The 27,192-nt window shown below is 32.0% G+C and overlaps 1 protein-coding gene across 2 annotated transcripts; it reads left to right on the top strand.

Moving 5' to 3' along the window:
• On the top strand, window positions 1–27,192 carry LOC128162762 (zinc metalloproteinase nas-36-like). 2 transcript variants are annotated; one of them, XM_052826136.1, is made up of 20 exons: window positions 1–85; window positions 1,008–1,072; window positions 5,334–5,408; window positions 5,727–5,810; window positions 6,256–6,370; window positions 6,692–6,821; window positions 8,985–9,072; window positions 10,599–10,790; window positions 11,822–11,951; window positions 12,329–12,448; window positions 14,717–14,814; window positions 15,913–16,034; window positions 16,292–16,437; window positions 20,404–20,517; window positions 21,106–21,203; window positions 22,195–22,306; window positions 24,370–24,563; window positions 25,281–25,353; window positions 25,796–25,867; window positions 27,055–27,151. In XM_052826136.1, exons 1-20 carry the CDS (start codon window positions 13–15, stop codon window positions 27,063–27,065), a joined length of 2,112 nt encoding a protein of 703 aa, XP_052682096.1. In that variant the 5' UTR covers window positions 1–12; the 3' UTR covers window positions 27,066–27,151. The 2 variants fall into 2 exon arrangements, with proteins under 2 accessions (XP_052682096.1, XP_052682097.1); XM_052826137.1 differs by lacking the exon at window positions 25,796–25,867 and having other exon boundaries at window positions 27,055–27,192.

Below are 27,192 nucleotides of genomic sequence, written 5' to 3' on the forward strand. Positions count from 1 at the left end.
CAACCTCCAACGATGAAGTTTACGTTGGTATTCTTATTTTGCATTGTCTCTACAACGATAGGACTCAGTGAGGGCTTCAAAAGGGGTAAGGATTTCAATTGATAACTGGTAAAATAGGATAACCTACTTCGGCCGTCATTTTTCTGATTCAGGATTAAACATTTTGATTTTTAGAGAATTTTTTAAATCTTGTAAAATAGAATTGTTTAAAACCTGATTAATGCCAGTAAGATATACTTTATCCTTAGATTAAAAAAACTATCGACAAAATATGATTACACTCATACAGGATTTTGTTCTATCAAAAATGTTTGGGAGCGTTTCAAAGCAAATATCCGCAGATACAATATTGACTTGAATGAAATATTTATTACTCAGAATAGGGGGTCATATATGTAGTAACAGAATATTTTTTTTTATTAAAAATGTTTAAATTCTCTTGAAATAACTTGTCACAGTAAATACATACTAACTTTTTGTGCCAACAAAAATTGCTGTATTTTATGTAGTTTGGGTAAAACTTGCTCTTTGTACCTTTCTACTCTAGCACATGATATTCAATATACATTTATATTCTGAAACAGATCTGGAAAAAAAGAATAAAAGAATTAACGAACTTAGCAAAATAATTGGTAACGGTAGTGATAAATAACTTGACAAAGTATGTTTGCTAATATTTCTTATATATTGGTTTTGACCGTTAACCTAACATGCAGTGTGCTGTTACATGTATGTAAAGCAAACATTTTGGTAAAGTAAAAAATCAGGTCTAATTTTCGCTTTTGCATTTGTTCTCATATGCATGTACAACAGTTCAAATTCATTTACAGGCTAACGGTAAAAAAGATTTGTTTGCACATAAGAGGCATAGGGCATTATTGCGGAAATAAATGTTTTAAGTGTAAATAAACCTCGTGAAAATTTAATGCACACGAATAAAAGTTGGTTAACCACACTTTTAATATGTCATATATTTATGATGTTTCCCTTGTATATTTCTTGAAAAGGAAATCTCTTCGAAAGTATTCTTCAAACGAACGAAAAACCTAGCAATGACGACCCTCTGGAAAAGGTATTTTATTACTACTTCATTATGATAATAAAATTTATTTCATTTTATTGTTTAATACACATGACGATAACAGTTGATCATATCACAAAAATAAAATCATAAACAATTGCAAAGTAAAATGAATTGTACTGTATTTTAAAAATGTTTTTAATAAAATATTTTCCAAAAAAAAAAACAATCTACACAAGTTTGTATTTGGATGTTTTTGACCGCAGCTTTAATAATTGTTTCAATGACAAATGTCAGACAAGCAATCAATGGACGCCATACATCTAAATTGGTAACGGGAGTTACGGCACCGCGCTTTCTTGGGTAATCCATAGTATTGCGTTACAATATGTACAGTTCGACTCCTAAGGTAACTCTTAGCGAGTCAGCGGGGATATCAATGTAATTGCCTAGTAGGGGATTCCTTAACGGGGCTACGTCCTGTTATACAGAACAGGTAAGTCAATCATATCAAGTAAAGCCAAAAAAAAACCACCCGTAATACTGAGCAAGGTATGAGCTTACTGTTAACAGATTCCTCACACAATCTTCTAGTGCCCTCGCAAGCAAGCTTGTAGTGTCCTCCTAAGCAAGCTTGTATGGCCTCCTAGAGCAGCGATAGGGAGCCACCATATGATTGACCAAACATGTAAAGTACATGATAATCAAAAATTTTATAGTCATATAATGACAAATAATGTCTCAGTTTGCTTGTCTGACATTTCCGCCATTTAGAGATGTTTATTAATCTCTGTCGCACAAGGAATGAACTTTTGGAGGAAATTAGAGCTGCTTTTATGGCAGATTGTAGTGTTTGGTACATGCATACTGGTATTCGCATTTCCTACAGTACCGATCAGACCCAACCTATCAGAAAGTAAACCGCAACTAAACCATGGGTTTACTACGGGTTTACTAGAGTGGACTCACTTACTAGAGTAAACCTAGAGTGACCCAGGGTGGACACAGAGAGTAAACCCCGATCAGAAGTACACCCCTGAAAACAGACGCTAACTGTGGATTCGGAATACATAAGGGGCGGGAATAACAGGCAGTAAGATTGTAAGATAAATTAGGGGTCTGATTCACACTTCAGTGTGTATAGTTGACCAAAAAAGCAATTTCCAAGTAAACCCAAAGTAACCCCGACTAAACCCAAAGTAAACCCTGAGTGGACCCAAATTTTCAAAAAGTAAACTTAAAGTAAACCCAAAGTAAACCCCAAAAATAAACCCAGGGTTTAGTTGGGGGGTTTACTCTGGTGTTAGGTAGGGTCTGATAGGTACTGTACATGCGACAAATGCACTCCATCAACGCGTTATAGACCCTCCTCCGAAAATTCTATATTAGGGTGATTTACAACTTCACCATTAACAGATGCGACCGCCCTTTGACCAGCTGCATTAATCTTTTTTCTGTTTTTGCTCCGTTTCTGCTCGTCTTTGGAGTATATCAGACCATACTAGTATATATATTTTTTTTTTACAATTTGGTAATCTGTCACAAAACGTGGGTCGTGCTTTAATCTTGTACACAATTTCTCGCTCTTGATTGAACTGATATCGTTTCCCTCATGAATGAATGATTGAGTATGCGGGAAATGGATATTTTGCTATTTTCTTAATACCGGAGATGAACTCCCCCTATCTTATTCTCCGTTAGCCAATCCAAGTTATTTGAACAGCTAAATTAACTAAACGTAAGTTTGTAGTCAAAGCTGTCCATCTACATGCCCAGTAACCAAATTTAGATTTCAAGATCCATACAAGATGTCCTTAAGAATAAAGAAATAACAAGAGAATTTAATTCATTATCATCGCTTACATCATATCTATTCTGATATATTTCAGAAATGTTTCCATCGCCATAGTAAACGATTTTGTCATGAGAAACCCATTTAGAGGCGAGGCACGTTGCAGCACGAATTCTAAAAGAATACGATCTGTAAATTGAAAATTTGTAATCGATTGTCAGAAGAGTTTTTCTCGGGACTGCATTGAACTGAAATCTAGTCAGCGGAGATTATTAATGAACCCTCAGCACAGTTCTCACTGCAAGAATTATTTTCAAGTTAGAAACTGGGCGTATATTTCTTTGATGAATAGATGGTAATAAAACATGGGTTCCTTTAGATCCTTTTTGAGATTCATACCTGGATACATGTAGAAACATAGGGGACCCTTTTGAACGTACTAAACTTTATATATCGAATTGTAAATGGGATATGCTTGGATTGCTCTTAAGTATACACTTTTTCTCCTACCCTGAAAAGCCCGGAAAAGACCAAGGAAAACGGGCCTATCAAAAGTGTTTCGTATTCCGAAAATTTAAAAATGTTCATCTAAAATTGTGTCGAGGCTCCTTTATTCTTCATCACCCCTCTAGAAATTTTTTAACGATGAAATAGTCCAAAAGTCCCCATTTGTCTCAGTTTGTGTAAAAAAATACCTCCGATATACGTTGAGACCGCGGAGCCTTTGCTAGAATGATATACGATATATAGTAGAAAACGTTCTGAGGGGACTGGTCATTTTTCATGTAGATTATTGCATGATTATGCAATTTTTCAAATAATTTAAAGCTTGAAAATGTACAGCTTTGGTTTCGCTGAAATGCTTGCATCTAATAATCGAGTGATTTTGTCTCAAAAATATACCACAGCGTCGCTGGGAATGGTGTCGGCTGACAATCTGCGTCCGCGACCAGATTGTGAAATCGCTTAAACTTGCAAATGTATCAAACTGTCTGTCAACGAGTTCCGCCACCACACACTTGCTGAGTTATAAAAACAGTTTAACTGCAAGCATTTTAGAACAAATTTCCGTAATAAAATCGTGACTAAATCTTATATTGATGTCATTGAATTTACAATATCCACCACTTAGTGGAGTATTGCGGACGGTAGTTAGTGTTCTTCTTCAACCTGTACTCAATTGGTTGATACCTCTTACCTCTGGGTTTGTTCTTCCTCTTGAATGGGTCAAACTGGCCTTAGCATTTTCCCTTTTGGCATAACTAAGTTTTTATTGGAGGCTTAACCTTAAAGAGGCATGGTCACGATTTTGGTCAAAAATTATTTTCCCGATTTTAATGTTTATAGTGCTTCAGTAAGTCATTTTGAATAGGCAACCATAATTTAATTGTCATTCGTAGAGATATAAGCGAGTTACGGAGCTTACAATTCGTTACTATGTAAACAAAGCTTGTGTTTACATTTTGAACGTTGAAGTGAAAACTCCAGTTTTAGACCTAAAATGTATGTGGAAACGTTAAGATCTGTTTCTTTATGCTTAAAATGAATGAGAAGATTGAAATATCAGCTTGAAAAAAAAAAATTCCGGTATATTGTACTAATGTAAACAAAAACAGGGCACGAGCCTTGTTTACATGACAAAGAATTGTGAGTCGTGTATCTTGCTTATAACTTCACTACTGACTCTCCAATTTTATTTGTTCATTGGAGATGCATTCCTAAATCATTGTTCATAATAATAACAGAAAAAAAGAATTTGACCAAAGATCATGACATGGTCACAATTTTTGTAAAAAAATATTTTCCCGATCTTAATGTTTATAATGTTTCACTAAGGCAGTTTCAATAGTCGACCAAAAATTGAGTGCCATGGTTTAGTTATGAGCGAGTTTCAGAGCTTACATTTATTTGTTATGTAAACAAAGCTTGCGTTTACGTTCTGAATGTTGAAGTAGAAAATTCAGTTTTAGACCTTAAATAAATATGATAAACGTTAGGAACTCTTTATGTATGCCTAAAATAAAAAAAGAAGACTGACAAATCAACTTGAAAAAAGATTTTTTACTGATATATTGAACCTATTTAAAAAAAAGAAAAGAAAAGGGGCCTTGTTTTAATGACAACAAATTGTGAGTCCTTTATTGTGAGCCCTATATCTTGCTTATAACTCTACAACTTGCTCTTTTTTCACTAGATCACTGGAAATGCATTCCTAAAACATTGTAAATAAGAAATACAGAAAAATTGAGTTTGACAAAAATCGTTACCATGACCATGCCCCTTTAAAACAATTGTGCAAAAACCCGTGAATTGTTCTCGTATTTTTCGAAAATCAATTAAATGCATTTAATTTGCAATTTCATTAAACGATCTTAATCATTGACAAAATAGTTTTTTTTTAATTTAAGATTCTATATGTCCTGCTTGTTTATTTTTTAGAGTTTATATTAGTTTTGTTTTTTAAATTAAAATAATTTGCTTTAACTTACAAGGAATTAAAATGAAATGTAAACATTTTAGGACCTTGACCCCGATTCGGATTTAGAGAATGATGCCGAAAAACAGAGTGTAGATACAAAGAATGGAAAATTCAAAGTAAGCTGGTTTATGCAATATCTTAATTTAGTCTTAATTATTATTTAAAGTGATTGAACTTTTTAAAAAAGGCTCTGTATAAATATATAGGAAAATATTCAAATTTTAAAGTTATATAAATGACATTTTCCTTTGCTTAAATAATATATATTTTTAAAAAAACTGAATGCAATCATAATAATTGTGACATTGCCAATTACCACTTTCATGGGTTTTTATTGTTCTGCGCATATAGACTAATATATAAAATCAACTACTTTTGCAACATTGTGGGTATTAATTTTTTTCTAAATAATATCACATTTCTTCTATTAATAGCCAAAGAACATTCATCCTGAGTTGAAGAAATATCTACAAAATCAGAAATACGACCACCATATTCTGAACTTCCCAAAAGGCCTGGTATTAGCCATAGGCTTATGATATTCATTATGATGGTGTAACTGTCTATAGCGTAAAATATTCGCCCTGTTTTAATTTCGGCCCGGTGCTTTCGCCCTCATTGTCAGAAGGCGAGATTAAGACTGGGAGATTTCATAACAATTTTAAAATATAATGTATATTTTTAAAAAAAGTCACTCTGGGATATTTTAAGACCGTAAAAGGACCAAAAAACATGGCGAAATTAAACCTTTATACAGTACATCAATCAATGCAATTTTATTATCAATAGTATGTACATATCTAAACATCAAATGAAATGAAATGAAAGCGCTGATGTTTTAAAATTAATGCTGCCTTTTTCATTTCTATTTTTCAATATTTGTTATCGGACCGGTAATAGTTCTATTTTTTAAAGATGTATATAAAAATATATATCTTCTACGTGTGCTTTTAATTTTTTTAGCCACACCCGGAAGAAAAACAAAGCACCCCTCTCTCTAAGAGAAATTTTAAAGAAGACTCTCCATTATTGTGGCAAAATGGAGTTATTCCATACGTAATAGACTATGCTTCTTTCGGTTAGTATTCAGTAAAAGTAGGGGACGTTTTTTATGATATTATGATGGTAGAAGTTAAGGGAGATTTTTGGCCATCTTTTACAAATGTGAACCAAAAATGTAAAAATATATTAACCTGACATTTTTATGCCAAGGACCGAACAAAGCTGTTGTTGAACGATAAAAAAGAACATGACGTTTTAAATGGTTTTTTGTATAACATGTACACACAATTAAAAAAGCAATGCCTTTTGAATCAATTAAATATTGATTATCAATTATGAAATCAAATAAAAGGTTAATATCCAATGCTTTCAAAACATAACATTTTTATATCTGTAGATTCCTCTGATGCAAGCGGACTGTATAATTTAATCTACTGGGCTGTAGAGATCATTCACAATTCATCGTGTGTCACATGGAAGCCGAGGGAGAACGAACAAGAATATGTCAGGATTTTCAATGGAGAAGAGTAATGATTTTTCATTTAAAAAACTTTTTATTTTGTATTTGAACATAATACAACTGGGCAACAGCTAGGCACTCTGTTTAGATTTTTTTGATAGAAAAAGGCACGTACCAGAATATTTAGACGAAAACAATATGTAGATGGTAAATAAGTCCTCAAAGTCTGGAGACTACTGAATTAAAAATATGCAATCCTTCTTCGAAAAGTATGAAATTTATATGTTAAAAGTTTTATCATTCTATTTATAGAACAATTTATTGTGCAAAGTGAAAAACGTTGAGGCTCAATGCAAATATCATTACGAATTCTAAAACCAAAAGATTTGACTTTTTTTTTGTTATTTTGAATCTTAATATTTTTCCCTTCATGAAAAAAAATCATATTTACCACCACTTTGTAAAATTACATTATAGTTTTTCTAAGGAGAATTTTGTAGATTTACATCTAGATCATGTTTTAATATCGAATGGATAAGTCAAACGTATACGGTGAATGTATATTTTTGATTGCAACTATATATACTAGCTGAAAAAAGAAACTGTGCATTATTTCATATATGAAAAAACATTTTAAAATTACAATTAACAAATTCATTTTTTGTAATACTTCTAACATTTATTCGTAACAACATCTCATAATACATTAATGTAAACGTCGAAAAACGTCAAAATCAGCACAATCGAAAGTCACTGTTATTTGAAATTGAATTAACAAAATCAATAACGCGTGTGACCACCATTTGCGTTCACGCATGTTTGACAGCGAAGCCTCATTGATGCCACTAAAGTGTTCAGAAATGCTTGAGGGATTTTGTTCCAGATGTTGGTTAAAGCCTGGCCTAAATCAGCCAATGGCACTGGCTGATTTGGTAAACGGCGTAAACGTCTTTCCATTTCATCCCAAACGTGCTCGATCGGCGCCAAATCGGGGGAAACAGCTGGCCAAGGCAAGGCATCGATATTCTGTTGAACAAACAAGTCCCTGACTACACGTGCAACGTGTGGTCTTGCGTTGTCTTGCCGCAGAGTGATATGATTTTGATGTCTCTGTATGATGTGTATCACATGACGCTGAATAATTTCATCTCGATAGCGTACACCGGTGAGATGTCCATTGACAATTTTTAGAGGGGTCCTTCCCCGTGCTGGTATTCCACCCCACACCATAACGCTACCTCCACCAAATTGTTGACGTTGCACAACACAAGCGTCCTGGTAACGCTCCCCAACGCGACGATAAACCCTACAACGGCCGTCACTGATATCCAAATGAAATCTGAATTCGTCAGTGAAAAGAATATTGGCCCAGTTCTGAATCGCAGATGGTGTGTGCACCACGCTGGTCTGGCGACAAGATGACGTTGAAGCCGTACTGGGCGCACCGCAGGACGTCTTGGTCTGATGTTTTGCTCGCGCAGATGATTACGCACGGTTCTTGGACTAATTGGTCAAAGCCCTAGAATGCTACTGGCAGTCAAACTTGCTGTCTGGAAATGATTTCTCAGATGCACAAGTCTAATGTGGTTGTCCTGTTGACTTGACGTCAAACGAGGTCGCCCAGAGCGCGGGCGATCCTAGGTGTTGCCAGATTGTTGAAAACGTCTCCATTATGACTGGATGGTTTACGATGAACTCCGAAGTGTCTTGCTACAGTATTTTGTGCCATTCCAGCTTGCAGTATCCCACCAGCATGATTACGTTGGTTTTCGTTGAGTCGTGACATGACATAGGGGTAAATTTTGTTGAAACTAAAGTTGTTTCCTTAACAAAAAAGTTTAAACAAATCCTTTACAGTTCTTATTCCAAACAGTATTGGCCCGTAAAACTCGTGCGTACAAATTCTTCAATAAACAACAGGTGCTCACTTACCATGAAAAAGTCCGTGTACCCGAACTGTTACCATACGATATTGTCAAACACAATACCATAGTCGATTGTTAAAATTTTATAAATACAAACAATAGATATGGAAAAACTATACTAAATTTTATAATGCACAGTTTCTTTTTTCCAGTAGTATACTTTTGTTTATGCACTATGCATAAACTCTGATATGTGTGTATATGAAAGTAAAAAAAATAAAGGTCTTAAGACTAATTTGCCTTAAATATTTGGTGTAAAACTTACTTAATTTTTGAAGCGCTTTAAATGCGATACTTCTTTTCAGTTGTTCTTCAGTTGTTGGAAAAAGTGGAGATATAAGCGAACTAACCTCTGGGCAAACGCTGTCTCTAAACAGCTCATACTGTCTCTATGTAAGTGGTATGAAAAAAAAATGAAAAAAAAAATACATGTTAAACATTATGTAATTTTAAAGTACAATTGAGCATTATGTTTATATGTCAGAGGTAAACCATACAAAAACATGAAAACAAAGACTGCTTTCTTTATAGTTTATAATTATGTTTATTTGTTACATGTAGAAATAATCCATATATATATATATATATATATATATATATATATATATATATATATATATATATATATATATATATATATATATTTGTTTTGCCTCGGACTAGAATGTCTCGACGTCATTGGATGAATCGCGTCACGTGATTGCCTTTTAAATTTCTTTAAACGGCTGGCTTCAAAATTTATACGGCAACATGACGGACGTAACGATATTTGAGCTGATTTTTTACACAAACGTTCAACCATACCTTTAATTTTTAAGCCCCAAAATATTTAGAGTGACCCCCTTTGTCCGTGACGTAATAGAACGATCCTCTATACAATGGCATCCCGTTTTTACACAGACGACTGACGAGAAAGGTACTAAATTCGATAATAAGCCTATGAATTTAATTGTTATGTATTATCTTTTGTTGTTTATATATCAAACTTTAGGTCCTCGACAAAACAAAACACTTATTAGGTTTGTTACTGACTGTTTACAGAATTTTGTGGTGTCGGTAATATATATATATATATATATATATATATATATATATATATATATATATATGTAAACATTGTATGGGATATTTAAATAGTTAATGATTATGTTTATATGTTACATGTGGAGATAAACTATAAACATATTGAAGAAAAAACATTTTTATGTTACTCTTAATAGCTCAGTATTATTATTAAATGTTAAAAATAAACCACAATATTGGACTTTAAATCGTCCATAATTATGATTTGAAAATTAGTAAAAAAAAAAAAAAACATCAAAAAAATGAAAACATAGTATGTAAACTTTTTTTTTTTAAAGTTAATTATTATGATAAAATGTTGAAAATAAACCATCAAAAAATAAAAAAAAACATCGTATGTAGACTTTAAATAGTTCATAATTATGATTATTTGTTACATGAAGAGATAAATCATTCAAAATATGAAGGCATAATATGTAGTCTCTAAATAGTTTATAAATATGTTTATATGTTAGAGGTTAACAATAAAAAAATATTAAAATAAAGCATGTAGTCTCTTGACAGTTATCGTGTCTATATGTAAGCGGTAACAAAAAAAAATAAGTATATAAAACAATGTCTTTTGATTTGATTTTGCATATCAGTCGACAATTAAAGTTCTAAGAGGGTTGGTAGGTCTTTGATTAAGTTGGAATATATTAATTTCCTTCGAAAGAATATCTTTGTGTAGCAATATATTACTTTTACAAAAGTGACAATTTAGCCACCTTAGGAATATCTAATCAATTGAATAACATGTAGCTTACTACTTCTAGTGAAGTCATTTGAATTTGGGTTTCGTAATAATTTTTTATTTTCTATTAACCGATATGTCATACATTGTCGTACATTTTCAGCTGGACGTAGTTATTCACGAAATGTTACATGCTATGGGAGGTGACCATGAACAAACTAGAGGAGATAGAAATAGACATGTGAAATTTAATTGGGATAATATGATTGAAAAAAATGCTTATAACAATTTCTTACAACCGACAAAGAATGATGCCCCTTATGACCTCTCATCGATTATGCAATACGGACTTTGGGTGAGGATATGTACTTAATTATCAAATGAAATTAATTGATATATGTTTAGAAAATAAACTATAACAGCAAACGAATTATTTTTTAATGACCTGTTATCAGTGATACAATTAATATCGGTGATGATTGGTAATAAATAATATTTAAACCTCTCCCATTCAAGAGATATATTAAATTCTTTGGGTTTCCAGAAAGCCTTATATGTAATTATTAAGGTCATATTGTGTAAAAGAAGCAAAAGTGAAACAGAAGAATATATATCAGTCTTTTTTAAACTGCTTTAACGCATAACAGTGAAAAACCTTATCAATCATTTGATTTTCTTAAGCGTATTTTATGGTTTAGATTAATTTAATTTCTTTTTGTCTTGGTCAATATTTAGAGGATTGTATGGTCGCGACCATTTAACGACTACGTTTATATTATCATTCCTTTGAGACAAGAGTTCTGTATAACGATTAAGGAATGAATTCCAATTTATTACCCTTACACTTCTTTTCAAAATAAAGGATCTATATAGCATCAAACAACAGAAGTACATATATTTATATACTGTGGAATCATTTAAATTCTTGGGGGTCAATTTTCGTGGATTGTGGGATTTTTGCTTATTCGTGGGGATGTCATTTCGTGGATTTGTCGGTTTTTAGTATTAGTAAGATAACAAACTCTTTTAAAATTTGTTTTGGTCGAGGATGTAAATTCGTGGGGGAGGGCTACCCACGAATACCACGAAAATTGAGCCACCACGAATTTTAATGATTCCACAGAATAGTCATTATTATGTATATTTTATACCAAAACTTTCAACAAAAAATGATTAATCAGAAACTTTAATGTCAATTTACAGTAAAAACAAAATGTAAGCCTTTATGTAAATATCATAAACGATGGTTTTGCCATTATATCAATAGATTGTTATTTAGTTTAAAACATGTACAAACAAATATTTTGACTTGAACTGTTCTGCTTGTGACAAGCTTCCGTAATAGCTAATTTGCATTTTGATTTTATTTTGTCATGAATCTTGAAGGACTTCAGTAAGAACAAAGAAAAGGTCATGGAATTGATCAACCCTGATCTGGAGTACCTTGTGACAGAGGGTGGAAAGACCCTGACTATTTACGATATAGCAGAAATAAACGACGCCTATCATTGCACAGGTAATACTTACTTATATACTTTGTGTTATTTATAAATCGTTGTTAAGAGGGACAGAGAGTTGTGATCAATTTTATTCTATATTAATTTCTTTTAAAAGAAGAGCTTTGTTTTAAGATATGGAGAAACATTCAAATTTTTAAATCTTAAATATTGAAGTTTTGATTTCAAAATTGATTCGCTTTAAGTTAGTATCAGCAACATTAAAATTGATAGTTTGAATTATTTGTTTGTAAGGGATGTTCTGTGTTCTGGTTTTTGTCCTCAAATGTTTGTTTTCTTGGGGTTGTTTTGTTTTGCTTTAATTTGTTGAACTGTTAAAACGACTGCCGATTTTTGTTAAAATATTGTGTTTTATAATTAATTCTTATTATTTCAGCAAGTTGCACCAATGTGTGTAAAAATGGCGGTGTTCTTAAACAGTCCAACTCAGTCTGTAGCTGTGCTTGTCCCCCCGGACTTAGAGGGCCAGACTGTTCCCAGTTAGACACTAGTCCAGGTTAGTTATTCAAGAACAAAAAAGCAATGGTTGACCAAAACATTTGGTTTGAATTTAATTGTAGGTCTAGTTAAGAGGGATTAATGGTCATGGCCATTTTAATACATACTATTCTTATCTCCTTGAGAAGAAGATATAGAGAGAAAATCAAATTTTAAAGCCAGATTGTGCCGATTTTTTCATCACTTCATCATAGTTTGAAGCTCTAAAAATTTATGGCCGAGGAATAATTTATTAACGACCCATCTTCCTTAATCAAATTCTGCAAAGCATGTGCCTATTTAAAAACGATTGAATCAGGTACCAGCCAAGCTCATGTACACTTTGTATCTAGATATGTAGGCTTTTTCATTATATCTAAGGTCTTCTGTTTCCAACGGAAGACCTTAGAGTGATTGTAATGTTTCTTCTTCTTCCTATTTTTGTTTCCTTTTCTTTTGTCTATAAAATTTCTCAGAGATGGCTGGATAAATTTTCAAGACAGATAGACAACGATCATATCTCAAGGCGTTTTTTTTTTTCAAAATTCACTTCCTGTCGTCCGTTTCCTGTCCAACGGCAAAAAGCTTTGGACAATGAGATCTTAAAAACAATAAAGACTTGAACATCCAAAATTTGAGGGATGATAGACCTATAGCTGTAGATGTGTTTAATTATTATTTTTTGTTCGTCGTAACTTCCGGTCGTCACCGGAAGCTCTTTAAAAATTATACTTTTACGCATTTAATATAATTCATAGAGAATTTAAATATAAGTATAAATGCTTACATATGTCATCTATCCGATGTTAACCTAACATAAAAATTCTACTTTCGGTGAGATATCTCAAATATCTCAGGTAGCCTTTTTAAAACAAATGTTTGAACCGCGAGATCTCAAAAACTGTAAGTGATCAAGACGCGAAACTTTCATGAATAATAGACATTTGATTGAAGATGTGTTTAACTGTTTTCATTTTGTCAACTGTCACTTCCGGTCCACACCGGCAGAGTTCAAATAAATCAAGTTGTTTAAAAGTTTAACTGTTTTTTGTTGACAACTTTAGATACAGTGATAGACAATTAAGTCCTGTTGTCTAATGTTCAAAGAAATACTAACTTTTGTTTTCATTGAGCACTTCTGTTTGTCCGTTTCCTGTCCCGAGACCAAAAAAACCTTGAGTCCTTGAGTTCTCAAAAACGATAATGACTTGAACAATCAAGCTTTGTAGGATGATAGACCTATGTAAAAAGATGTGTTTACATTATTTTGTTTTGTTCGGCGTAACTCTCGGTCGTCACCGGAAGCACTTCAAAAATTATTTTTTTTCTTATTTTTTTTTTTTAAATGGAGTGAATATATCATTATAAAATCTTTTATGTGTCATATATACAATGTTAAATAAGCAAACAATTTCAACTTCCGGTGAGATATCTCAAATAGCTTTCCTTTTTACAAATTTGATGCCCACGAGATTTTAGTCACTGTAAGTGATTGCGTCACTAAGCTTTCATGAATAATAGACATTTGATTGAAGATGTGTTTAACAGGTTTTATTTTGTCAACCTTCACTTCACTGTAAGGGTTAAAACAAACCATGATTTTCACACGTTTAACTTACTTTTTTAAGTGTTTCATCTAGCACGATCAACAGTGATGTACACTTGGCAAATGTTCGAGAAATATCAGCTATTGTTTTATCAATCACTTCCGTTCGTCCGTTGCCGGTCCAGAGAGAAAAAATATAGTTTCAACGAGATCTCAGATTTTGGCAAAGACGTGAACAACCAAACTTTGAGGAAAGATTGACTTATTATTATACAAATGTTTAACTTGCTTGTTTGGTTCGGCGCTACCTGCGGTCGGCACAGAAATTACTTCAAAAATTGATCTCTTTTTCATTCTTGTTGTTTTGTACATGAAAGTAATTTTATAATGTTTGGATATTTCATTCACAATAATAATCATATCCACTATTTTTTCTACGTCAGAGAAGCAATTTCTTACAATTCAATCGATACATGTATATCAAAACGGAAGACCTTTTTGTTGCTTTTGCAACAAGAGTCTAGTTATAAATTAATATATTGTTCTTCAAATTATTAATTGTATGATTTAATTGGTTAATACTGTTCTTCAAATTATTAACTGTATGATTTAATTGGTTAATACATATTTGTTTTCATGGAGAATCTGTACAGGGTTGTCTTATTTTTTCTTATCTCATTTTTTTAAATTCAAAATTATGCCAGTAGTTTATTTCTGTCGCCATGTTACATCATTCCACAGGTTGCGGTGGATTCATCATCCTGTCAGAGGGACAAACCTCAGCACTAAGTCTTATTAACTACGTTTCCTCTGGTCTAACCTGTACCTGGTTGGTGAAGGTATGATTGTATCATTGAAAAACTATTATCAAATTATTCAGTTGACAAAATAATGTGATATCTGTAGATTTTGTAATCAAATGGCCCCTTTCAGTTGTTTTGTTCTTAAAGCAATATTGTAATTGGCTTCGGTGATCATAGCTAGGTGTGTCCATATGAGGCATCGGGAAAATCGCTCTACAGTGTCTACCATGCGGTAGCATTGTATTTATATTTACATGTAAATTTTCAATTACATGTAGATTACCAAAAAAAATTAATTACCAAAAAAAATAAAACATTTATTCAGTAACATAATATTTCGAATCACGTTTTTCTTTACATGCGTTAGAATTTTAATCTGAAGTACACTTCGCCCACTAAGAGTGAAGTTTATTCATTTCGTGCTATTCCGGAACGCAACAAAACGTTACGATATATCTTATTCATGCAATGCTTTCGCCTTATATTTTCATGAAACTGACCAATGATATCACATGCCGATCATTCCTTCAAAAGAAATACTACTTGTTTTCTTTCTTTGCCATTTTCATTACTATTGTGTAAAAAAATCATGAACAAAATTAAAGAAATATGTATTTTAAAACTTAATTGAATGTTTTGTGTTATTGTAATTTTGCAATTGTCACTAAATCGAAGACTAGTAAATTTCGATGAGTTTTTGCAAAACAAGATTTCGGTATAAAAATGTGAAAAAAATTTTTTTAAATATTTTTAGATTTTATTTAGTTTTGGTATACAAAAAAAATCATCGATACGATTATCAAGCATATGGGTTTGGAGTGCATTTGAGAATTCAATTATTTACAAACGTTATAGTATCCCTATAGGCCTGTCAATATTTTGTTGATGAAAGTTAATTTTTTCAAATATTGGTATATTTCACACACAAAAATATATTTGAAAAATTGTGGGTTAGGTAAAATCTTTAAAAGGCCTAGCGTTAACGCTCTAACCCTTTGCTATACCAATATTTGGAAAGAAAAAAATCACAAAATTTTACTTGGATATATTGTCTACTTGATAGGAAGTATCTCACAATTGATATGAAGGAGATCCTTACTACCTTAATCATATACATTACACAATATTTTATAGGGTACACCTGGAACAAGAATTAAAGCAAAAATAAACGCCATGAAACTGCCTTACAGTTCACAGTACGACTGTTATCATTGGCTCGAGTTTAAAGACAATCTGATTGGACAATCTGGAAAAGAGTAAGCCAATCAAAATTTTGCAGCTCTACAGTGCTACAGTGCACTCTTAGACAAAATACGAAGTAATTCTTATTTGGACGTTAATTGCCTTCCAAAATTTAAATAACAAAGAATAAGGTTAGGGAGACTTTAAAAAACTACTTAAACTAACAAAGGTGGTAGTCAAAAACTGTATGATATAATTTCTATTTGACAAAATACCGAGAAGAAAATAACAAATGAAATTTCAAATTTTGGCGCATCGTTCGATTTTATAGGGAATGTGGGGACGTCGGTGGCGCCGAGTTTGTGAAGAGTCTGTATGGAGACCCGTCCATGATGATGATACGATTCAATAGTGCCAAGCACAGTGACAAGACACCAGGACTAGGCTTTAATGTCACAGTGGAAGCATATCGCTCAGGTATACGTAAAGAACCCATAACGATTTATTTCACAATAGTTCACTTTTATTGAATTAATATATTTGTTATTCAAAAAAAAACTTTCACAGTTTGGTGGCAAGTCAAAAGTTACTACCTGTGATGGGCGATATTAAAAATGTATAGGAAAAAATTAAGGTTAAAAGCTAAAATACATGAGTGTTTCTTACTGGAGTAATAATTTAATAGTTTTTTTTTTTTTTTTTTTTTTTGATGAAGTGTTAATTAGAAAGCCAACTGCTTCTACATACATCACGTACATACATCAGAAATTTTCAAGAACACAGAGTATGTTTAAGAAAACAACGAAAACAATTACATCAATAATGCATATATAATGAACGTTTACTAAGAGAGAAAAAAAAATACATATTGAGCACCTTTTTTATTGAGAGAGAGAGAGAGAGAGAGAGAGAGAGAGAGAGAGAGAGAGAGAGAGAGAGAGAGAGAGAGAGAGGAGAGAGAGAGAGCACTTAGAGTGAGTTAATCACAGGGGTCCAAATTTCCCAGTCTGTATTGAACTTATCCATTTCACTTCTTTCTTTTGCACAGAATTGGAATACTTTATATAACTGTTTTAAATCATTCATAAGGGCATTTACTGTTAATTGGTTTTTCTGGCATCTACTTCTGTATATGTATTTTTTTATCAATATGAGTACAATATTGAACGCTTTTGACTTCACATCATCTAAGACACCAAGAATAAAAGTTTTATTATCAAGGACTATTCTAATTCCTTTAGAGTTGCAAACTCTAACAAATTCTGCTAATAAATGTTGTACCCTTGGACATTCCCATAATAAGTGATATATTGTTTCCTCAGCATCTTCACAAAAGGTACATAGATTAGTATCCACTTTACCAATTTTATACATAAAACTGTTTGTAGTTAATATATAATGGTTTATTCTGTACTGCAACCATTGAAATTTAGAGTCTGAGGTAATAATAAAAGGTAAATGAAATATTGAAATCCATTGTTTTTCTGTAAAAACAAAATGTCTACTCCATTTTTCTTTTCCCACTGGTGTTACATTTGTCTGATTTAATATATCATACATTGGCTTTGAACCTTTTTTTGTTAATACAAAGGTTTTAATATTAAATGGTATAAAAGGTTTGAAAACTTCATTTCTAATGAAGTTGTATTTCCTTAGATCTGAAAGTACAGCTTGTCTTACTCCCATATATGTTAAATAATTCATTTGAATATTAAAATTTCTTTTCAACATTTCAAAATCTAAAAAGTTTTCATTTTCATCAAACAAGTCAATTACACATCTAACTCCTTTAGCATACCATGGTTTATAAAAAAAGACTGATTTCCTATCTTAAATTTATTATTGTTCCACAATGGCTGGCAACAATAATCCTGCCATGATTTTACATTTAAGTTATCTTGGATTTCTTTAAAAGCTATGGTAACTTCCTTCCAAAAATCATTTTTTAACGATTCTTGCATTTGCATAATATAATCTGAACCTGTATTTAATAGCTTTTCTAAATTAATAGAATTCTCCAGCAGTGTTTTCCATTTTGAATTATTATCCTTAATTAATCTCCTAATCCAAGTAGACTTTAATCCTTTAATATAGGAATTTATATCAACCATCCTTAACCCACCATGTTCATACTTCTGAGTACATACTTGTCTTTTAATTTTATCACATTTTGAATTCCAAATAAAATTGAATAGAATATTGTTTAATTCTTTTAATGTTTTACTCTGAGGGTTTGGTAAGGCTATAAATAAGTGGTTTAATTGTGAAATTAAAAGAAACTTAACCAGTGTTATCCTTCCAATTGGAGTCAAGTGTCGTTTGCTCCATTGTTCGATTACAGATTTTATCCTAACAAGTTTCTTGTCATAATTAAGTTTTACAATTTTATCTAAATCTACATCATAATATATGCCCAAAAGTTTGAATTGAGTTGTCCATTGAAAATTCATTTCTGAACAGATTTTTTCTTCAGAATATTTTTTACTTCCTATCCACACAATCTGAGTTTTTTCTTGGTTTATTTTAAGACCAGATAATTTATAATAGTCATCTATTTCTTTCATGGTTGCCCTTAATGATTTCTCAGTTCCATCAAGGATTATTGATGTATCATCTGCATATTGTGATATTAAATATTGGGTGTTATTAATTTTGATTCCTGTAATATCTTCATTATTTTTAATTTTAATTGACAATATTTCCGCACATAATAAAAAAATGTAAGGCGATATTGGATCACCTTGTCTGCAGCCTCGTCCAAGTTTAAAAAAGTTTGATAAAATGCCTGCCTGGGACACACAGGACATAACATTACATTGAAAAGTTTTAATCCAGTTACAGATAAATGGGCAAAAATTAAAATAATTGAGTGTATTTTGTATAAATTCCCAAGCAACAGAATCAAATGCTTTCTCAAAATCAATCATAACTAATACCCCTGGAATATAATTATTTTCTGTATAGTTCATCAGATCATAAATCAATCTAATATTTTCCCCTATATATCTTCCAGAGATGAAGCCAGTTTGGTCATTACTGATAATTTTGTTTAGAACAGTTTTTATCCTGCTTGCTATACAACCTGACCCAATTTTGTATATTACATTGAGCAATGAGATAGGTCTCCAGTTACCAAGGGAGAATTTACTCTTTCCCTCCTTGGGTATACAAGTTATAATTCCTTGTTTCTGAGTAGATGATAATTCTCCTACTTTATATCCATAATTTAAAGATCTAACAACAAAGGAGCCTAATTTATTCCAAAACATTTTTAAAAATTCAACTGTGAACCCATCACTGCCTGGACTTTTATTGTTTGACATACTATTTAAAACCGAAGAAGCTTCCTTATATGTTATATATCCTTCAATTGATTTTCTTTCATTGTCAGATAATTTAGGGACAGAATAATCTTTTAGAATGTCACTTAGTGAAATATCTGTACTTTCTGTTATCATCAAATTATTTGCATACAAGTTTTTATAAAAATTTTCCAGTTCTTTTAAAATCTCCTCTTGTTTAACTATTTCTATCTGTTCATTATTTTCTGTTAGTATTATCTTTGGAATAATTTTACTAGTATAGTGACGATTTTCTAAATTTAGAAAATAATTAGTTGGTTTTTCTCCCTCATTTATATAATTTAATAGTTAAACAACCCATATCATAAAACATAAGAAGGATATGATTGGCAATTATTTTACAAGTAGTCACCTTGTGTTCTACCAAAAAGTAATCATAATGATACCAAATAACAAATTTTTTATAAAAACAATCAACAATGATTTTAATTTTTTCATCTTATTTACTTCCACCGAATTGAAACATTTGTTGATGATAAGTCAAAAGTATTGTTGCAAAACGATGCCCAAATGTAATAAATTCTTACCCTTAAGGTCAAGATCTAGTAAATGAAAGGTGCCTACAGTTTTACTAAATTCAATATATAACTTCTTTTAATGATGCTTCATGACAATATCTTTGTTTCATAGGGTGTACCGGGGCTTAATTTTTTGGTAAACACAATGAACAATCATTTTCTATGAAATATGAAGAATAAAAGTAACAAATCTCGGAGTTTTGTCAATTTTTGACTAATGAAATATATCTATAATGCCTACAGTCTCTCCAAAAACGGCATTTAACAAGCTCTTAACCTCCTCTTTAAAATGATGCCAAATAGAATATAGGTACCGGGATTAATTTTCCCGTGGTTAAATATAGAATGTCAAATATTGTTGTTTTTTTTCTACATAATTCCTTTAAAGCCGTAAAAATACAGGAAAAGATTCATCAAATCAATTATGACGTCATAATGGTTCTAGCAACAAAACGACAGTCTGGAATCATTTACTAGATCTTGACCTTAAGATATTTTTAGAAAGGCCGATATTTTGGTAGGACCGTATTTATCTCTGAAATAAACATTTTATATTAATGAAGGTTGCATCGGTTTTCCTTGCAAAAACGGAGGAAAATGCACTGAAACTGAAAATGCTGGTTTTGTTTGCACATGCGCGGAAGACTGGTCTGGTTCAACCTGTGATTTTCTCGGAGGTAAAATATACTAATCACATCCAATATTCTTGCCGTGATTATATTTTTATCACTTCTATTTTTATTTTTATATTTAACTGCAACCGCGCGTTACTCAGTTTGTATGCAAACACCGTAGCAGTTATGAGACTGTATCATTCAATGCTATATTGCCACTGTATCATGAAAGTAGAAGTCATCTTTCAAAAACATGATTTAATGCTTATATTTACATTTTGTAACTTCTTGCATTGTCTGCAAATGTGATTTATACCTGAACATTCCTATCTTATCATAAGGGTAAGTTCATATTAATAAAAGAGCCACTGTAACAGCCACAAGCGTGAACTTTGATTTTCGCTTGTGACTTTGCAGTTTACAGCATTCAACGTTTGTGACGTCAAAATAAAACTCGTCATTTTAACCTTTGAGTATCCTGTGTGTATGACAGTGTTATAACTGCAGTTACTTTCAACAACTTTTACAACCAAAAAATTTGTGGAATGCAAATATCAAGAAATATCTTTTATTTTGAAAGGTTTTAATTTTTTCAAACAATGTTATAATTTGCATCCATTTAAACATATTCTGTTTTAACAATATTTTTAGCTGATTCAACCAATGTGTGCACACTAGATAACGACTTGTACACATGTGCTTTTAAACAGGACAGAACCGAGTCCCAGTTTCAGTGGGAAATATCATCAGTAAGATCCTTTTTTTCTGCTCATTAATCTTATTCTGAAAACGCTTTTGATATTAAATGCATCTTTTAAAATAAGAAAAGAAGATGTAGGGAAAATATTTAATTATATAGAGGATACCTATAACTGTGTGATTTTATATATATATATATATATATATATATATATATATATATATATATATATATATATATATATATATATATATATCATTTCAACTCGGTGGATAATCAATAAATAAAAAAATCCGACAATCATGGAAGCTCAATTTATCTCATACAATTTGATTTATATTATAAGGCTTTTGAGACAGCCCTTATATGACCCAAAGTAATTTTAAAGGTATCATTTGAATAATCAAGTTTGTTGTCAAAGTTGCAAATGCTCGTTAGTTTGAATTGATCGAACGAGGAACAGTTGTTGATGTTTTTTAAACAAACACTAGCCTAATAATTTGTCTTGGGATACATTATTTCAGTAAGTTCTTGTATGGAAACAAAACCAAAGCGTTCTGTGTTCATCGTGTCGTTAGGATGATAGCTAACGTGGTTTGCAGCTTTATAAACTACACAGTTGGGTTTTTTCCTTCATATTCGTAATTCAAATCTTCGACAATATCTATTTTAAATCAATTTTAATTAATTGATATTATCATGTAGAAAATACTAGAAAATCTTCGAAAATATGTCAATTAAGCGTTGAAGCGAGAGGCTACATGTATGTCAAAAACCGGAAGTTTTCGATATAGCATTGCCCGTTTGATAAAGCAAAGGTTTATTACACTGGTGGTATACATCGCACATATGAGATAAAAAGGATAAAATGTATGAAATTTTTATTTACTTATTCTAAATACTTTATAGACAAAACAGCAAGAGCTATAAACACTGTAGATGAATCTGATTGCTAATATTTTACCCATCTAGCCTCCTTAGACAGTTTGTTATCAACAGAACTTGGGTTACTTTTTTATACTATCTTTTACCAATTTCAGATTTTTCCTGCAAGCACAAATAACAACCAAGCTTTGATTTTATACCCTCTTGGGGAATATGAGGTTTGCGACGGATCGAAGTCAATACTAACAACTTCGGCTACATTTGAAGGTAAATCTAAAACACAAAATTACAACAAAAATGTAAACCAACTGGCATTTCACGCTTCAACCCAAATAAAATCGGTATGATTACTTGAACTACCAGTATCCATTCAAAAGACAAAATGTTGTTAAAGCAGCAAGCGCGCATAGGATATATGATTGGGTGTCTAAAAATAAAGCAACATAATTTTATTGAATAATGTGTATAATGGAGTGAAAATTTACAGTATTATCATTCACAAAATTGGTTTTTGGGAGTTGATTTTAATCAACTGTCCTATGCAGTTACTTAGGCAAACCGAAAGTGAAACAGTGTTTGGACCTAAGCACTAATCAACACCGCTGACAACATATAGTTCTAATCAATACATTCGATGTAATGAGCTCTTAAGCATTGTTTTTCAAGGAAACTAATTTATAGATACCTTGTAAATACATGTAGTCAGATCTTAAATGGTACAAACAATTTAGATATTTTTTGAAGTCTTACATTTTATGTATTCCTACGCCAGAGTTCAATATAGTCTCGTTCAACGAGACGCTCGGCTGTCTCTGTAAATCTCCGACAAGCAGAGAGTCTCTCTTGCTTGTCGGAGATTAACGGATACAGCTGAGAGTCTGGATGAACGAGACTAGAGTTCAATTTTGCTTGGATCCATACAATTTCTCATAACTATTACGATTACTGATACGCAGTTTGACTAATTCTGTGAATATTACACAACATGATTGATATTGGATTTTCACGAATTTCCTGTAGGAGAATTCATATGATAAAAATGTGCGTAATTCATATACTTAAAGGAATTTACTTGCCATGCATGCAAAATTTATATCGTTGATTTTAAAATAAATAATAATCGATAAAATCAACTCCCGTCATTACTTCAGTACTGATTTTATTGTACAGACATTTATTGCATAATACATGTTTTTTTTCTACGCAAATATGTCCTACTCGAATTTACTTGAACTTCCATTCACATTTAATTAATTGTCGATAAGTAAGAAACAAACAACTTTCTCTCGTGCGTATATTTTTCTCTTTAAAAAATCATTTCACGCTTCAACCCAAATAAAATCGTTGTGATTGACAGAGATCGTATTTGAGAAGGTATTGTGGTTTCGCGCTTGGTCATGTGGTCTTCATCCGGGCCCCTCACCATTCTCTAACATCATTAATTCACCTCACGCCAACATTCCTGCAAACACGATTCATTAATGTCGAAGCCCGCCTCGCGAAGCGAGAAAAGAAGGTAACATGTATACATGTATATAAGAAAATCAGTGAAAAATAAGAGTTGAATTAGGGGTACTGAGGATAAAAAATTTTCTTTCAGCCCTAGGCACCGCCATGTTGACCGCCATTTTTTAAAGTTAGCTCGATCATTGATTGGCTGGCACTAATCGATATTTCATGCTGCTAAACTCGATTAAAAACGTTGCAATGCTTCAATTTAGGGTAATTTAAATTAAAAGAAATAATTGTGGAAACCAATCTAAGTTTCAATGGAGCTTCAATCAAGAAACACGACTCGTTTTACGTATGTCTTATCAAAATACCAGATAGAAAATAAAAACATTAACACATTTTTAAGGAACTTTTAGATATTTTACCGCGATAGTCACCTTATGAGTTGAATTGATAAACAATAGAAGAAAAAAATAAAACATTTCGGAATAACGTAGCTCTCTTTGACTTTTTCCGGAGACAAAACTTGTACGTTTTACGTATGAAACATGACATCAATTTGTAGACTGAGCACGCCACGTTTAGTTTAACTTTGGCTAATGATTTGAGTAGGCAACCAGGCGGATCCTACTGAGTGCTTTTCAAATAAATTTTGTTCAACAAAATTCAAATTGCACTGTTTTAAATCTGCGCTCGGTCACACCGTTAACATATTACAATATATTCAACTTGTTTATCAAACGCTGTTTGGGAGGGAAAAAAAGCTTGAATTTAAACATTACTGGTCATATATGTCGGTTTGAAGATTTTCCACTGAATTAAACAAAAATTAACTTCGATCATGGTCAACTAGTAGAGTTTGTCTTTCATTTTGACAGCAAATAAGAGGTGCTTGTCATTCAGGTACATTTTCCCGACCAATAATATAACCGACAATTTTCCTTCGTCGGTCTCCATATTTTACGAAGGGGACGGGCTAGCTAAAACAAATGCATTAATGCTGACCAAGGAGAATGCTACAGAAGCGTGGGTAGACCAAGAAGTTACCATTCCATCTGTTAACAATCTGAAGGTATGTTTTCAAACTTTACCATTCCACTTATCTAATATATTTGAAGCTAAGTCATGTACTTACTTCAATAAGTTTCTTTCATTAAATTCAACTTGTTCTAGATTGTTTTTTAATAAAAAAAAAAAAATAACAACATTGATATTGATTGTAGTGAATGAAAAAGTTAATATATATTGTTTTCAAATTGCGATTTGGGGTATTATATTGTCCGTAAATACGTTTGAAGTAGTTTTTTCTGCTTGTAATAAATGTTTTTTAGATCTTAATTTATAATATCTGATTTTTTTTATAAATTCATTTAGTGATTAATGACTTTAGCATCATAATAAAACAATATTTACAAATGAGTATTTTGCCGACGAGATTAAAAACACTGCAGGAAGATTTACTTTGCACTAATATAAATGTATTTTCACCATAAAATATATTTTCCTACTTGTTTAGTTTGCTTTTGAAAAAATATTGAGTATATGCATTGATTGTAGTGAATGGAAACCTACTTTAAAAATATATAATTGTGCAGAGTAATTTGTCCTAAAGAATTTTGAATGCATCTTGTTATTAATAGGTATAACGTATTTTGCATAAACTAATATAAGGTCTTTTAAATCCTAATTTTAACAAAAAGCAGATTAATGTAACAATGTGTAAAGAGTATGACTTACTGTACCTTTATTGAAAAATATAACCAAGTATGATTTATATTTATATCAACAGTTGACCATTGAGGGCACGCTAGGAAATCAAGAGGTTGTTCTAGATGATATAACCATTAAACCCAATGGTTGTGGTGAGTACTGTCTACAGGGCTATTTTCGCCCATGTAATATTTACCCTTCTACACTTTCAAACAGTTTTGCCTCATCTTGAATTCACCCAAACACAGTTGTGTTTAAAGAAAGATAATTACAAATAAAATTTTCACAAATTTGGTACTTAAAGGTCTAAGGACAAAATATTCATAGAGAAGGTTGTCCCGGCCTTTTGTTAATTTTAAAGTTTTTACCATTAAAACCATTTTTTCTTACAAATATCTTATCTTAATTAAGGATTTTGCCAGGCAATTAAGATATGATGTCAAAACGTATTTAAGATGTCAAAACGTATTTTTGTGTTGAATACTAGTATATAATTTCTAGTATATATTAAATACTAGTATATAATTTCATCAGTCAAATTTACCTGATTATCTGTCTACTTTTGTCCAAATGCACATTCTCTGTTGTTTGCAGGCGAGTCAGTACCGTGCTTTGATTTCAACCCGTGTAAGAATGGTACCGATTGTGTACCATCTCATCAGCAAGGTGTACCTGTAACATCAATTTGTAATCGTAACAAAGCGTTTTTAAAAAATTACAGTACCGATCACACCCAACCTAACAGAAAGTAAACTTAACCCAACTAAACCCTGGGTTTACTTCTGGGTTTACTCTCGGTTTACTTCGGGTTTACTAGAGGGGACCCAGATGTAAACCAAAAGTAAACCCAGAGTAGACACAGAGAGTAAACCAAGTCAGAAGTATACCCCTGAAAGCAGACGCTAACTGTGTATTCGGAATATACAACGGGTAGGAATTACAGGCAGTAGGATGGTAAGATAAAATACTAGTCTACTGCACACTCCAGTGCATACAGTTGACCTCAAAAGCAATTTCAAAATAAACCCAGTGTAAACCCCGAGTAAACCCAAAGTAAACCCCGAGTGGACCCAAATTTTCAAAAAGTAAACCCCAGGTAAACCCAAAAAGTAAACCCGGGGTTTAGTTGGGGTTTACTCTGGTGTTAGGTTGGGTCTGATAGGTACTGTACAATCGCAATTTGTCAAGGTAGTTAAAATCAGTTGCAGTTTATTTCTGACTCTTATGACAAGTATCGAACAAAATCGCAAACTCAATATCACCTTTTGTGTTGAATATTAGTCCATTAACGGTCAAATTTAACTCCGTTTGTTTCTCTGTCCGTTTTGTTCCGTAAAAGTAACTTCCGGTACAGAATAGCGTAATTACCTTTATATAATGTCCCATAAAAACTATTATGCTCTTGAATCTGATTCTGTGATAGAATTTCCTCTGAAAATGCCTAAGTAGACTCTAACCTAGCTTTCAGTCGCTTTGTTTTCTAACCGTGACTTCAACGGAAATGATACTATTGCGCCAAGCTTCAATCTTTTTTTCAATTGTCCAAACGAAATTTCTTTACTGTTTCACTTTCTTACAATAAAGAAGTGTTGTCTCGTCATCACAAAGAAGGAAGTTTGGAGCATTGTTCTCGTCATAATTTGCAACAAATGTAAAAATAAGAATTAGGTATCTTTTTGAGTTATACCGGATTTTAAAAATAAGGGTTGGTGATGTGATGAAATTCCTTAAAACATTCGGGCTTTATGGGGATAATATCACGTGACCAAACCATATTTATATATCCCGATATACATGTACATCCAATGATAAGTTCTGAATGATGACATTATTATTATTTTTTTTATAAATAGGACCTCGTTGAGGGTGTTGTAGGAGACGACTGGGCCGGAGACATCGCTATGAACGTCTGACCGGCTGTGTCTGTTAATAGTCGACTTAGAAATCATAATGTCGGGCATGTTCAAAATAAAAAGATCACTGAACAGAAT

Source organism: Crassostrea angulata, chromosome 9, assembly GCF_025612915.1.
Source record: "Crassostrea angulata isolate pt1a10 chromosome 9, ASM2561291v2, whole genome shotgun sequence".
In the NCBI taxonomy this organism is placed as follows: Eukaryota; Metazoa; Mollusca; class Bivalvia; order Ostreida; family Ostreidae; genus Magallana; species Magallana angulata.

Excerpts from the sequence above, each read along its gene's own strand:
- LOC128162762 (XM_052826136.1), top strand. The coding sequence starts at position 13 with ATGAAGTTTACGTTGGTATTCTTATTTTGCATTGTCTCTACAACGATA. Across the intron at positions 9,073-10,598 it reads ACAGCTCATACTGTCTCTAT|CTGGACGTAGTTATTCACGA; the intron begins GTAAGTGGTATG and ends GTACATTTTCAG. Across the intron at positions 10,791-11,821 it reads TTATGCAATACGGACTTTGG|GACTTCAGTAAGAACAAAGA; the intron begins GTGAGGATATGT and ends TGAATCTTGAAG.